This window comes from Curcuma longa, unplaced genomic scaffold (assembly GCF_044706935.1).
Source record: "Curcuma longa cultivar G26 ecotype Majalengka, Jawa Barat unplaced genomic scaffold, ITB_CL_G26_1.1 contig_16029, whole genome shotgun sequence".
NCBI lineage: Eukaryota > Viridiplantae > Streptophyta > Magnoliopsida > Zingiberales > Zingiberaceae > Curcuma > Curcuma longa.
In genome coordinates, this window is record NW_027430257.1 from 152 (window position 1) to 14837 (window position 14686).

At 37.0% G+C, this 14686-nt stretch overlaps 2 protein-coding genes across 3 annotated transcripts; both read right to left on the reverse strand.

Moving 5' to 3' along the window:
• Positions 1-3434: 3434 nt before the first annotated feature.
• On the reverse strand, positions 3435-4166 carry LOC141816319 (uncharacterized). The gene has a single exon (XM_074704123.1). It carries the CDS (start codon positions 4063-4065, stop codon positions 3589-3591), a length of 477 nt encoding a protein of 158 aa, XP_074560224.1. The 5' UTR covers positions 4066-4166; the 3' UTR covers positions 3435-3588.
• Positions 4167-5109: 943 nt separating this feature from the next.
• On the reverse strand, positions 5110-14360 carry LOC141816317 (protein EMBRYO SAC DEVELOPMENT ARREST 30-like). Of its 2 annotated transcripts, XM_074704121.1 has the most exons (11): positions 14166-14360; positions 11735-11910; positions 11474-11561; positions 10965-11032; positions 10660-10748; positions 10337-10580; positions 9734-9846; positions 9396-9486; positions 9158-9286; positions 7783-8336; positions 5110-5891 (listed from the first exon to the last, which is right to left on the reverse strand). In XM_074704121.1, exons 2-11 carry the CDS (start codon positions 11885-11887, stop codon positions 5441-5443), a joined length of 1980 nt encoding a protein of 659 aa, XP_074560222.1. In that variant the 5' UTR covers positions 11888-11910; positions 14166-14360; the 3' UTR covers positions 5110-5440. The 2 variants fall into 2 exon arrangements, with proteins under 2 accessions (XP_074560222.1, XP_074560223.1); XM_074704122.1 differs by lacking the exon at positions 14166-14360 and having other exon boundaries at positions 10965-11018; positions 11735-11849.
• Positions 14361-14686: the final 326 nt, after the last annotated feature.

A 14686-nucleotide genomic window follows, 5' to 3' on the forward strand; every position in this document is an offset into this window, starting at 1 on the left:
CCAAAACCAAAATTAGCCTCACAAACATACAACAAATTGCGTTCAAGAATGAACTTTTGGCATATTTGCACAAGATATTAACCAACTATGTTGAAAAAAGATGACTAAAGTATGCTCGGAACCTTTCTTATCCAATCAAAGGAGAAAGCAGATAGAAAGAAAAAAGGGGGAAATTAACAAATACAACAGTTCTATTGCAAAGTTGGGGCTCTAATAATTCCTAGAATAAATGAATCCACAAGACAATTTCACATACCACTAAATTGTCTAGAAGCAGAACTGCATGCTATTGAGATGTCACAGATGTGATGAAAGAGTTATAATAAAGCAATATGCAAATAATACTCAAGCGCTATACAAATTAAGATTATAAGTTCAGAAACCACAAATCTGAATTACATTGGTAGTTGCAGTATATTAGGACATATATTTCCAAGATTTCTAAATTATCCAAAAAATTTCAACTCTGATAAGAAATTTAAGAGTTCTGATAGTGACAATGTCATCTAGACTGTGGTCCCATTCATTAGCCTGTTCATGTCTCAGTAGAAAAAAAATTGGAATTTTATATCCTTGGATTCTCAAGGATGACGTGCCATAATTAGTTACCCTGGCATGAAATTTGGACTGAATTTCAAGTCCATGGAAAAAGGAATTTAAAGATTTGTATTTTCATACAATAAGAGAAACTATTTGCACTCTCCTTTACCAAAGCATCTAGAATCTCTTATTCCAACACTTATGAAACTCTTACTTGCCTCCTAGAAGAAAAGGTCATCATCAGATAGATTTTAGGTGGCAATGTAACATAAATGCATTCACAAGACCAAATTTTACTTCGTGGTTGTTAGAATATTTAGGATAAATAATCCGTTAGAATAATTCTCCTAGTAATTCTCCTAGAATAAGTCGTTATATTCATATATAAATAAGGGGGTTATCCCTTGTAATAAAATAAGTTTTCTATATTCTTTTTTAACATGGTATCAGAGCTAGAGGATTTAGGTTTATCCGCCTAACCCTAATTCTTTCTCCTCTCTCTCTTCGCCGCCGCCTCCCGCGTCTCTTCCTCCCAGCTTGTCTTTCCAGCAAGCGACGCGCCGTCTCCTCCCGCGCCAGTTGAAGGCAAAAAAACAAAAAAAAAACTGCAGCAGCAATATGTTTATAGCTCCTCTCACGAGCAACTTTGAAGTCCTCCAGATTGAAAATAGCAAAAAACTCTTCGTTCTGTGCCTGAATTTTCTCCACATATTTTGAGCAACTTTGAAGCAACAATTGCTCCTGGGCCTCAATATTTTGAGCAATTTCTCCACATATCTGATCATACTTGGATATCTCTTTCCTAAAGAGATCTTCTTGTGATCCAGTGTTTGACATCAACTTTGGTTCTTTGTCAAGTAACTCTTCAATCTGGACCAAGAGTTCCTGATTAACTCGTGTCAAATCTCTGAGTTGCTGTAGCTCAGCTTCCAGACTAGAAGGGCCACCACTTATCTGGACTGCTTCAACATCTTCCTTAAGTTCCCAAAACAATAAAACAGCAGCCAACGAACAACAAACATCAAACATCACTTTGAACCAACCAAATTGAGGAGCTTCGCGTTCTCAACTCTTCATGGCTACTTCCAACAATCCGAAATCGGATATCTCTCGTAAGGGTGGCAAAGAACCACCAGATCCGACCCCACCACCTTCCTATGATGATTTTCTGAAATGGTATGAGGATCGAAAGACTTCTGATTCCCCTGCTGCAGTTGCACTTACTGGTAATTCCTTTGCTAGCATAACTCACTCATCGAGTCCTTGGGTTCTTGATTCCGGGGCTACTGATCATATCACTGGTAATAAATCTCTTTTTTCTTCTCTCTCAACTTCTGGTTATTTACCCTATGTCACTATGGCAAATGGTTCTCAAACTCAGTCTCAGGGTATTGGTATGGTTCTCAACTCTCCATGCAAGGAACATTGGGATGCTGTGACTCGCATTATTCGATATATCAAAAGCACTCCAAGAAAGGGTCTTCTGTACAAAGACAAAGGACATACTCGAGTCGTAGGGTATTCTGATGCAGATTGGGCAGGATCTCCCATTGATAGGAAATCTACTTCTGGTTATTGTATATTTATCGGAGATAATCTTGTTTCTTGGAAAAGCAAAAAGCAGAATGTTGTGGCAAGATCCAGTGCAGAGGCAGAATATCGAGCTATGGCCATAGCCAGTCAAGAGCTTATATGGCTCAAACAGTTACTTCAAGAGCTAAGATTTGGAGAGGTTACACAAATGTCACTTGTATGTGACAACCAAGCCGCCATGCATATTGCTTCAAATCCAGTTTTTCATGAGAGGACAAAACATATTGAAGTCGACTGTCACTTTGTCAGAGAGAAAGTCATATCTGGTGAAATATCTACTAGTTTTGTTAACTCACAGGATCAACTAGCAGATATATTCACCAAGTCACTAAGAGGTCCTCGAATTGACTACATATGTAACAAGCTGGGTACATATGATTTATATTCTCCAGCTTGAGGGGGAGTGTTAGAATATTTAGGATAAATAATCCGTTAGAATAATTCTCCTAGTAATTCTCCTAGAATAAGTCGTTATATTCATATATAAATAAGGGGGTTATCCCTTGTAATAAAATAAGTTTTCCATATTCTTTTTTAACAGTGGTAATTTTCGGAAGATGCATCAGACTCTGTTAATACTAGTCATAGATACTAATAGCTCAAAAAAGTCAGTGCATCTACCAATCTACTATAAGACTCCATGCATTTGCTATTTTATAAATGTAGTGGAAACTTTGTAGTTCAAACATGGTATTATGTTCATAAACACATAAAAACACAATGACCATTAACCTCCATCCCTCATATTCTTGGTAGAAAGTAACTATAAACTCTTGTGTCTAAACGAGCTAGTTTTTCAACTTTGTCCAAAAATTCCTATTTCCAATTGAATTCTAATGAAGCTGAAACCAAATCTAACATTACAACCTTACATCATTAGTACTAAAGCACTCCTACGAGAACATAGTTCTCCGATGAATGGTATTCATGCATGCGCAAGAACAAGAAAAAGTTAGATGCATCTACAATGCAGTAATTGCAACAAAATATTATATAATTATCTTTGAAGAACATTCTGTTTCGTCATCCAACGATAAGGCAAGATATGAAACCCATAGGTTGTACATGATTATACAACGTGAGAAACAAGGAACTTCAGTTGTTTAACAACAGTTTGGCGTTATGATGCCTTGTCAAGATATATGAATCCCAATTACTAGCAATTATGCTTCAAAGTGTATTCATCGTTTCTTTTGTGTGTGTGTGGGTGGGAGGGCGTGTGTGTGTATCATCAACTAGTCATCGACCTTCTCAAGCAAGAAACTTGTATAAAAATGGGGCAATGTACTCAATTGCAGTTAATGATGTAGTTAAAATAAATTAAATAAACTGTACCAGCACAATCATCTTTCCACATGAATGGATGAAAAGGAAGAGTCTATACACACAAATTATATGCATCCAAAGAGGAGGAGACCTTAATCCGTGAGGTTGCATTATCCGGGAACAATTCGATCAGCACACCGACGGCCCCCTCGGCGCCAGAAGCCGACCCATCCTCTTAAAAGCAAAGTGGGCGCAGTTGGAGAGGGCGATCCAGCATACAACCTCATAAATAAAATCGAACGCCGGATCCGACGAGGACGAATCGCCCGATTCGTCCCAGCCAGGGCCGGAATCTCCAGAATTCCAACCTCTTCCTCCGTCTCCTCCACCACCGAAAGGCCCGTCGTCGCCGTCCCCGAAGAAGCCGTCGTCCACGCCACCGCCCTCCGTGTGAGTCCTCCGCCGGATTCGGCGCATGCTGCGGCGGGCGAGGGCGGCCGGGGCGGAGGCATGGCGAAATATGTCGGTTCGGACTACGGCGGGCGGAGCGACGGAGTCGAGGGCGGAGAGGGAGAGGGAGTAGCGGGCGACCGCCTTGGCGGAGACGGAGAGGCCATAAGCGTTGGTGATCGAGAAGGCGTCAGCGACGGAGGAGGAGGTCTCCATACGCGGCTCGACCCGGCGGTGGCGAAGAAGCAGAGAGGAAAGGCAACCGGAAAAGAGCGATACAACGGCGTGGCGTGAACCGCGAGGATTGAGGAGGAAGGAACTCAAGACACGGCGATCTATAGAATAAGAATTTTCCTGCACTTATTTATTTAGCGTGAATTTTTTTTTTATAAATTCCTTTTGACATTTTTCAGTGGAAAAAAAATCTGATCGTAGAAAACATGTATCTTATTTTTTTTAAAAAAAAATAATCTGATCATCTACTTCATTCTCTCCGTCTTGGCTTTCAGTGGTCCTGTCAACTAGTTCAGAAGTTTGGACTTGTCTAACAAAACTATTTTGTTGGTATCTCTCATCTTGTGTTCCGTTGATGTAATTCAAGTTTGTTAGCACAACTACAACCTCTTTTTAATAAAAGCATTTAGTTTATTTGAGTGTAAATAGTGACCACTAGTAGAAAGAAATGGAGCTCTCTTCAATTAAAAAAAAAAAGAAATTTACTATCTAACAGTCTTACATAATCGATTTTACGATCATCTATAAGAAAATAAATTAAAAAAAATACAATTGACCACTAAAAAAGATGACATTATCTCAACTTCATCAAAATTCTAACTCTTATCCATTGTAATAAATCTGCCTATACAAAAATTAGGAGCTGAGGGAGCATGAAACAGTGCAGATAAAAGTTCAAATTTCATCAGATTAATCTATCTTTTCTCTTAATTTATTTAATAAATAAATCTGAAACACGATTTATAGACACTTTCCCTTAAAAAAAATAAAAAATGTAAAAAAAACATCCCATTCAGTTAAAAGATAAGTGTAAAAGCATATCTGTGTTCAGAAAGTGAAACAAGTATTTTATCACATTTCACGCACGCATCCCATTCGGTTAAGTAAAGAAACACGCAAGTCCTAGCAAGGCGTATTTATTGCCTGGCTGAAACAAAACCACCACGAAAATTTAGGTCCAAAAAAATTAGCAAGTCAATAGCTAAGAAGCTTGTACGAAGTTAGGAAAATTTACTTCTTCCCGAGCTAATTTGTATCCTAAACAAATACAAATCAAAATATACAAGATCAACTTGGGACAAAGATTCAAGAAAAGGGCAGGAAAAAGAATGCTCTGGGGTGGTTAATTTTCATACTGAGACTGTATAAGAAGACACAGCTGGAGCCGCGCAACTATATCGTTGGAGCTAAGCACTTGCGCTCATCAAGATTGCTTGCAGTAGACAAAAAGAATCATGGCAAACTCATTAGCTGCAAGTCTGGTTAGACCATTACCACCTGGACATGTGTTCCAAGCCTCCTGATGAAAGGCAACATCAAAATTGAATATTTTCAACCTCTACGTACCATTTAGAACTTAATCATCTGGATCCATCTCTTCGTCTTGCTCGATGGATCTACTCACATCACTTTTGTTCCCAGTATCAGATTCAGCCTCCGCCACTGCCTCATCATCTTCTTGAAACTCATCCTCCTCGATGTCGTCATCTTTGGCTGCAGGAGCATTAGAGAAGGCCATTGCTAGGCCGCGAACCATCCATTCAGGGCATTCATCCTCACTTATGTATTGCGACTTGAGATTGTTGCTCATGGCATGGTCAGGGATAACAGAAGATTTGGAAGTTCTACAAAAACATTCTGGGAAAGGGTGTGAAAGAAAAGACACAGATTTTGATGATTCAAACTCTGCAATGAATCCATTCACACCCAAGCTCCTGTTAAGATGATCCCGCACCAATGCTGTCCAATTATGCGGTGGATGATATAGATTATCACGTACAGAGCTGAGCCACTCAGCAAGTATTTGTCTGGTGAAAGCAAAACTTCATTATGTTCATCATACAGAAACAAATGCAGTTCCAAGTCTTTTAAATATAAAATTTCTATAGAGAGAATTTGCACATCTCCATAGTACAGCTGCAAGCAGTACCAGACAACCATTAATATCGAGGAATCAATCAAGTGGTTCCCTAGCATGTACAGAATAAAGCATCCATCAGTTTTACGTTTTTTTGGGGAAAAAATCACTGCCAACCTTTTACCTGTTCAGATTTAGGGGCACAGATCTGAAAATGAGTCAGGAGGGAAGGGAAAAGAGAAAGGGTGTTCTAGCATTTATAATGTTTCCAAAGATGGTAATCTTCATATCAGTTCAATTACGCACTAATTTAAAAGTTTTTGTAAAAAAATAATAATAATCACTATTTGGAATGGAATTTGAACCATATCAGAATGCATGGAATCCCAAATCCGTGGAATTCTTTCCTCAAGTAGCTTGGCCATAAACAATAGTGATGCTGCAAAGGAAGGAGAATCCTTGCAGCTCTTTAAATACCAAAGTAACTTCTGCAGCATACCAAACTAGTTTAATCTTTTCTGTTCCATATAATATCAGTGTAGATGTCCAAATTGTGGGATTCTTTCTTCATGTAACTTGTGCATAAATAAAATGCTGCTACAGGGGAAAAGAAAATTCCTGCTGCCCTTGATATATCAAAGTAATTTCTGCTGAAAATTATGGTCATTGGATACCAGATGCTAGATTCATCCATTAAGTCATAGGGATATTGTCTAGGATTACAACACATCAAGCCTTGTTAATCTGTGCAATTCTATATCGCAAGCACTGTTTTATCATCTAACAATTAATTTTTCAAATAATATTTTTATTTTTTTTATAATAATTCCACACATCTAACTTATCATTTTCTTCACTGCCACACTATCTTCTGGTACATATTTCCTAACCGTTCAATGCTCACTGTCTAGCTCATAATGTATTGTCAATTTCAGTAGTTTCATGAACTTTTATATCTGCATAATAGAAACACAATTATGCAAGATTCCAAAAATTCCTTTCAAAAAATTTAACTACTCTTGAATAGACTTCCTATCTATCAAATATAAACTATTCCTTCACTTCTTTTCAATACTAAACCTACATATATTCAATATTAGTTCTACATACTCTAAAAACTATATTATTTAAAAAAATCCTCTCCACATTGAAGGTTGGTGTTTATTTTATTCACAATCTCATTAATTATCACAGTAATATGGTTTTGCATGGCAGAAATATACTTCGCAAAACTAGGCATGCTTTATTGTGTGACGAATTCTACTAATGAAGTCTTGGCTGATATTTGTTAATCAAGATGTTTTTTTAATATATTTTTGTAATTAGTTTCTCTAAATTTAAATTTAATTAATATCTCAACGGTGCAGTTTTATTTTTAAAAGTAAACAACTTAAATGGAAGGACTTAAAAGAGTAAAACTCATGTGAACTTTGAACCTCCGTCCTACTAAAAAGTTCATTAGTAGTAATGCAAAATAAAGAAATGAATAAGAGCTTCACAACAATACTAAACTATCATGCATGTCCTTTATCACAACGGTAAAATTACTAATTATTTTTCCTTCTCAAATTTTCATCACAATAACTGTTTAGGAACTCTATTGTAAATTTTTCCTAAGTCAATAAGCCATGACAATACCTCTTATATATTTCTCAACTATAGTAGATCTTCCAGACATAGATAAACTAAATTTCAAAAATTAACATTAGGATTGGTGCAAAAAACTCAAATGATAAATAAAAACAAATGCACCATTTTTTGGAAAACCTAACGTATGCCAAATGCTCAGAAAGATTGTTTTCCAATTCATACAAGTAACAAATCAGTATCAAAGAAATTACCTATTAGGACGATAGGTTACTCCTGATGCGGTTTGGTATACTCGGTGACCCATTACTAAACTTGAAAAATCAGGCCAACCACTACCATCATTGTTAAACCCAGGAAAAAATGCATCGGCTTCAACAGAAACATAATAATCAAGAGCATCCCAGATTAACCTGTGTGCTTGGTTCCGCAAATCCATAGGTAAAGGATCTGGCTCTGTATCAGTCTCTGCAACCCAACCATACCAACCCTCCTTTTCATGCTGATAAAAGGGCCTTGCAGGAGGTGGAGGGAGAGGTCGTGGCCAGGGCCCAGCCTTTTTCCACTCCTCAATAAGTTGTTTTTCACTCTTCACAAAAGGAGGCTGAGGAATATTTGAAGGGAGAGGATATTCAGGACCAATCAAGCTTGACAACTCTTTCTTACTACACAAGAAAGTACGATCTACTAAGTTCATATACATAGCTCGCAAAGGAACTAAAATCCTCTGCCCTCCAAATGTCTCAGAACCAGCCAAGTAGATTATAGTATTTGCAGGATAACCCATTGCACGAAGAATAAATCCAACCTGCAGAAAATCAACCTAAAATTTAAATGCAGAAATATAAAAGAAATCATCACTCACAGGTAGACAGAGAATATTATAGAAATTAAACAAAACAATATCTTGATATAGTAGAGTTATTCATAGTTCAAAGTAAAACTTAGTATCTTCATTGAAACCAACCTAGAGTAAGAAAGTCAATATAAGATATTAGTAGGGTTGGAAATTTTTATTTTTTTATTAAGTGCCTTATATATACGACTGACTAGTAGATTGTAAATTTTTTTACCTCGCTAAAGGAATATCCAAAATTGTACCACTTGGATAAAGTCTAGTAATAGCAGTTCATGATAGTCCAAATAAGATGTGCAATTTGTGCATGTATTTATGTGTGTGCATGCATGTGAGAGATGGAGATAGAGAGGAAACAACTTGCGGTTATTATACTTTCTGAGAGAACCTCTTACATTCTCTAGCTATTGCACTTTGAAATATTCTTAGAAGAATTTGTTTTTTAAGGCAATTGAGTGCGAAATTTAAATTTCATAAGTGAGCAGAAATGTAAACCAATATGTGAACAACAACATAGTAAGTCTTCTTTGGGAAGCTGGAAGACCTGGGTCGGCTATGATTTATTAATGTAGAAACATTAAACTGTTGACCATTGGCATAAAGGCAATGAAACTTAAGTAGGCATGCTAAAGATGACCTTGAACTTTTTCTATGGAGGTAGAGAACCATAGAGTACTTCTCAAAACACTTTCAAAATGAAATATGTTTTCTAACCCCTGCTCCAGCATTGCTTACACAAAACCATATTACTTCGCATGATTGAGTACAGTTACCTCTTCAGGCATGAGAGGACATGAACCATTTTGTTTTCGAGCAAATGAATCAGCAACAAGATCATCAGCAATCACTCCTTGATTTATCAGCTGCTTCCTGGTATACTGGATAAGTTCAGTATGAACATCCTGGCCAAAGAGTGTTAAAATGCAGCATGTTAAACAACAGAGAATTAGTTAAATGGTGAATGAGATCTGAAAACAGAATAACAAAATTTACTATATCACTAATCCAAACCTGGAAAAGTTCAGCACAACCATGAAATGCTAGAACATCCCTCATAAGTCCTGGGTGATAAGATAGATAAGGACTGCCAGTTGCTCGTAACCTGCAATTGAATTCAATTTCATATCAACTGTATTTAAATGCACTCCAATACTAACAGTTTGGCATTTCAAACTGTAAAATGTTCAGAAAAAAACAAATCCACTTCAAAATTTTTGATGAAGAATAGGCATTATCTTATAAGCTCAAGCATATTGAAGTCCAGTAGATTCTTATGCACATCAACAAAATTTTATTAAGAATAAATGTTCAACTATTTAATGCGCATCAGGATTTAGCTAAAGTGATACCTCTCTACTATCCTGTTACCAAGTGCCCGAATTTCTGATCGGAATTGAAGAGCATGGAAAGCAACTCTGCATCTAAGTCGCTGATATTCATCCATGCTTGACGGAAGGATTGCCTAGAGAAGGGAGAATGGATAAGAAGTGAAAATATTCAGGATTTCACATAAACACCAAAACATTGGACTAAAAAGGCAATATCAGTTTCATAGATGACTTGGCAATATACGTATTAAATTGCATTAGTTGCAAGATATAAGAAGTGATATAAGAAGTCTTTTCATCAGAGTAATATGCTACAACCAATAACAGTCTGTTATGATCTACGAGAAGCATTCAAAGATTGGAATGGTTACAAAATCTTATCGATTGAACACTATAGTATTTCAAAGAAATTACTGTGCATGTGATGTCTTAAGCACTGTCACTATTCACTAGATCTAACATAACTTTCATATGCTAGTTCTCGAAGAAGACAATGCTCCTATTTAAGAGACTACTATCCAAAGGGCATATTATTTTCAAATTTATTTCTACTTAAAAAAACCATATTTAGGTCAAAAGAAAAGGTTTTAAGTTTAACAGCTTAAATGGACCATTGTATCATACCTGAAGGCATCCTCCATCAGAAATTAATATTCTAATAACCTTAGATTTTTTAAATTCAGGCAACACATCTCTGATATAAAAGTTTGGGGAAGCTGAGGGTTTGGGTGATACTGAAGGAAATTTCGCCTTTTTCCTAGCCTCCTTCAAGTCTGCTGGTAAACTTTTCACAATGACAACATCCTCTGAAAGTGCTGATATGAACTGCTCCTCGTCGTAAAGATAAGAAAAACTCTTAAATCTTGGACTGGTATGCAAAAACTGATGATCAGAATAAGAATGTAAAGCATTAACAATAAGCGTAAACAAAAGCATCTCAGGTAGACCTGATGCCTTTTGATCGGACACTTTGTTGGATCTCTGGAAGGACAAGTGTTGCATTTAAGAGCTTTGCAATAGCAGCCAGGTCACAGATCTGCAAAAATAATATTTTATGAGTACTGCTAATTATAAAATACTGGCAAGCTCGATTTGTCAACAAGAAACCAAAACAGCCATGAAGTTAGATTGAATATACGCCCACACAATAATGGAAAGATAAAAGTCTCGAAGATTACTAAGCAATGTTTCATGATAAAGAAATACATCTAATTTTGGAAACGTGTAGACTTTAGGGGAAAGTCTGACATACCGAAGATCTTATCTTCTCAAATCCACCAAAGATCTTTGCATATATGAAACCATTCTGCTGATTTGGAACTGTAATATAGTAACAACTTAAAAATGGGAGAAAATTAAAAAAAGAAAGACTAGTGAAGTAAAAAAGAACCCAAAAACTTTGGATTTAAAAAAATTCATCCTAGCAAGTTTAGAAGGTAGAATTTTTCAGTCATACAAGTAATCCTGTTCAGAGATGCAAAAGTACAGCTAGAAGAATGGACGTCAATGAATCTTCTTAGCAATAAACTAGTTGCCCCAAGATATATCAATTAAAAATGATGCTTTCCTAACTATTACACTGATGCTTGCTTTGCCTATTTTACCAGCATTATAATACACACACAAAAAAATTTACAAAACCTACTGTTTCTGACTTGTGCCTATCAATTAAGTGAAATAATGATCATCCAGTGACAATTTGATATAAAGGCGCATGAGAAATATGTTGTTATCAAATGAAAACCAAAATAACACGAATACCATGGGGGTATGAACTTCTCGGCTTGGCATATGAATGCAAGACCTCCAAAGAAGCCACGGGACCCCATAACCTTCGAGGCCGAGGTTTCTGTAAGAATATCAGTACAATTAAACTACTGTAATTGAAAATGCATTGGCAAATCTTAAGGTGGAGAATGAGTTTAAAATTGGGCTGCCCAAGAAAAGTCTCAATTTACATCATTATTAGAAACAACAGCATAAGGAAAACATGCAGATGAGTACAGATGTACAATGGCATACATGTCCCAATGGATATGGATAGTCATCTTGTAACTTGTACTGTCTAAATCCCCCCACTGTGTAATTGGCAACAAAGAGATGCACAAGCAAAGAAAATACAGAAAATGTGATCCCCACTAGCGCAGCCAACTTGATCTTGCTCTTGTATAACATCTTAAATCATGGCTCGCATCATACTGTCAAATGACAACATATTGTCAGAACAAGTGCCAAGGATGATTGAATAGAAGTACTAAATATTTGATGAAATAGCAAACAACACAATAACTCTACTCTTATCAAAAATATGTGTTACAATCCTACATGGAATAAGTCTCCATGAGATCGAGATAAGGTCAATAAGATAGATGTGGAACAATCCTCCAAGGGATTAGTCTTGGGAGAATAAATGAAATGGCAAATCATTGAATGAAGAGTCTACAAAACGGAGAGTCCTTGCACATTATAATGACATCAGAGTAATAATACAACTCTCTTGCCCTCCTGTGCTTTTTCTCTCTAGGATGCTTTATTTGTCTCAGCCATTGTTCCACCACCTTACCATCTCTGTGACGCTTTATTTCTCTCGGACGTTCCACTATCTCACCATTGTCTTCCCTTCTCTCTTGGTTCAACAGGTCCAGCCTGTAGAAGGTGACTCCTAGAGGGAAAAAGAAGGATCTCACAACCAACTCTAATAAAGCAGACCTGAACACATCTTGCATGTGGACTCGATCTCTCACACATGCCTATAACAAATTGATATCAAAATCAGGTTAGGCGATGATATACTGCAACACTTGCTTGATGCATCAAGCAGACAGTTGATGAGTTGGCAAAAATCAGCATGATTAACCATGTGAAAAAGAGGAGGAAGAAAAGCTATACACAATGGACGTCGCTAGAGAAAAAGCAAAAGAGCCCCATCAAGCAACTCTCAAGACGATAGAAGATGGTAGGACGCCTGGCCATAATCCCATACAACTAAAGCACTCAGAGAGACACAATCTCATAAGTTATTCCTTCTTGGAGCTCCTCTCGATGGTGCAAATGATAGAGTGGGGGACCATTGCGAGCTTTGAAGAAATCCATGTTGATTTTTTCCAATTCATTAGAAACCATTCAAGCAACTCTCAAGATGATAAAAGATGGTATGACACCTAGTGGTAATCCCCACAACAACCGAAGCACTTGAGAGACAATAACTCGGAAACAATCCCTTTCTTGGAGCTCTTCTCTATGGCACAAAATAGAGAGGGCTACCTTTGAAGAGATCCATGTTGATTTTTGCCAATTCATTAGTTATCTACTTAAATGCATCAAGCAAGTGTTGTAGGACGTGTCACCCATAGTCAGCTTTGATACAAATTTGTTATAGGCATGTGCGAGAGATCGAGTTCACAATGAGACATATTCGTGTCTAGCTTAGAGTTGGTAGCAAGACCCTCTTTTTACCTCTAAGAGATACCATTTACAGAGGAAAAGCAATTTAACCAAGAGAAAAGGAAGAGTCAAGTATAGGCAATGGGACAATAGTGGAGGAATGTCGGAGAGAATAACAGCATCAGAGAGAGAGAGAGCCCAACACATGAGATGGGAAAAAACTTTATTACAACTTTGATGCCATTATAGTGTGCAATTGCTCTTCTTTTATGAACTCCTAATTTGACCTACTCTAATGACTTAATTTGTTTATTAACATCTGGTTTGATTTATACCTTGAAGATTGATCCCTTAAGGCTTGCTTCACATCTATCTTATAAACTCTATCTAGATTCCATGGAGACCTATTCCATGTGAGATCGTAATAAATGGCAGTAACAACATACTTTCCCCGAACCTATGAATATGAGATTATTAAAATGTAGTAGATAATAAGATTGTGAACTTAGAGAACAAATCAAAGGTTACTCAATCACAAAGAAACACAACAAAAGACGTCGAGAAGATCACAATTCAGGAAGTTCAATGCATTCGATGAGCCTCAGGCTAACTCTAAATAAACACTAAACTCACTTCCCGTGATAAACATCATACAATGTGAGATCTACATGGACGGAAGCTTCACTAAACAGAATAAGCGATAGTGATTTCAGCACAGTGAGATGTTAAAATTCTTCCTTTCTAAAGCATAGTATAATGCGTTGATGAGCCTCAGGTTAACTCTAAATTAGCACTGAACTTCGCTTCCCATGATCGCCATCATACAATGTGAGATCTACACGAACCAGAAACTTCACCAAACAGAAAAAGCCACAGTGCTTTCCGCACAGCATGGCGTTAAGATTCTTCCTTTCATAAAGCATAGTGCGTCCGGATTCTTTATTCTCAACCGATCCGTCTAAGTTCTAATACAGATACACGAAGACGGCGGGCGAAAGGAACGAGAACGAGGGAAAGGAAAAACCCCAAAAAAATGAATCTGGAAACTAGAAAGCAGTTAAAAGATAACCTCGGCGAAGCCTTTATTGTCTCCCAGGAGCTGAGATCTCCGAACAGAACCGGAATCGGCGTCACCACCGTCCCGGGAACAAGAATTGAATCGTCACAGCAGAATTTGCTCCGATCTCCGTCAAATGCCGAGGCGAAGGGACAGCGGAGAACCCTAGTGATGCCGGGAAGATGGAGTGAGGGGGTTCGAAGAGAAGATCAGAGACGAAGGGGAACGGGAATCGTCAATGGAGCTACCTTTCTTAATTAGGGAATTTTCAAATCGCCCTCGACTTTTACAAGATTTTTTAAAACACACTGAGTTCAGTTGATATCAAAATATTTTCTAATTTTTTAAATTTATCTTCACAATACGTCAATCAAACTATCTAGTTTACCTTTTTAAACCATGGAAAAATTTAGTTAAGTCGTTTTACTTAATCGTGTAGGTAGTTTCGATATTATCTAAATTATATATTCAATTTTCATAATATCTAAATTATATATTATATTTTTGAAATACCTCTCTTTCAAATTAAAATT

Bases quoted from the DNA above. Each gene is read 5' to 3' on its own strand.
- LOC141816319 (XM_074704123.1), bottom strand. From the start codon at position 4,065: ATGGAGACCTCCTCCTCCGTCGCTGACGCCTTCTCGATCACCAACGCT.
- LOC141816317 (XM_074704121.1), bottom strand. From the start codon at position 11,887: ATGTTATACAAGAGCAAGATCAAGTTGGCTGCGCTAGTGGGGATCACA. The intron at 9,287-9,395 runs GTTTGGATTAGT...CTCTTTGGCCAG, and splicing joins GTTGTGCTGAACTTTTCCAG to GATGTTCATACTGAACTTAT. The intron at 8,337-9,157 runs GTAACTGTACTC...GATTTTCTGCAG, and splicing joins GTCCTCTCATGCCTGAAGAG to GTTGGATTTATTCTTCGTGC.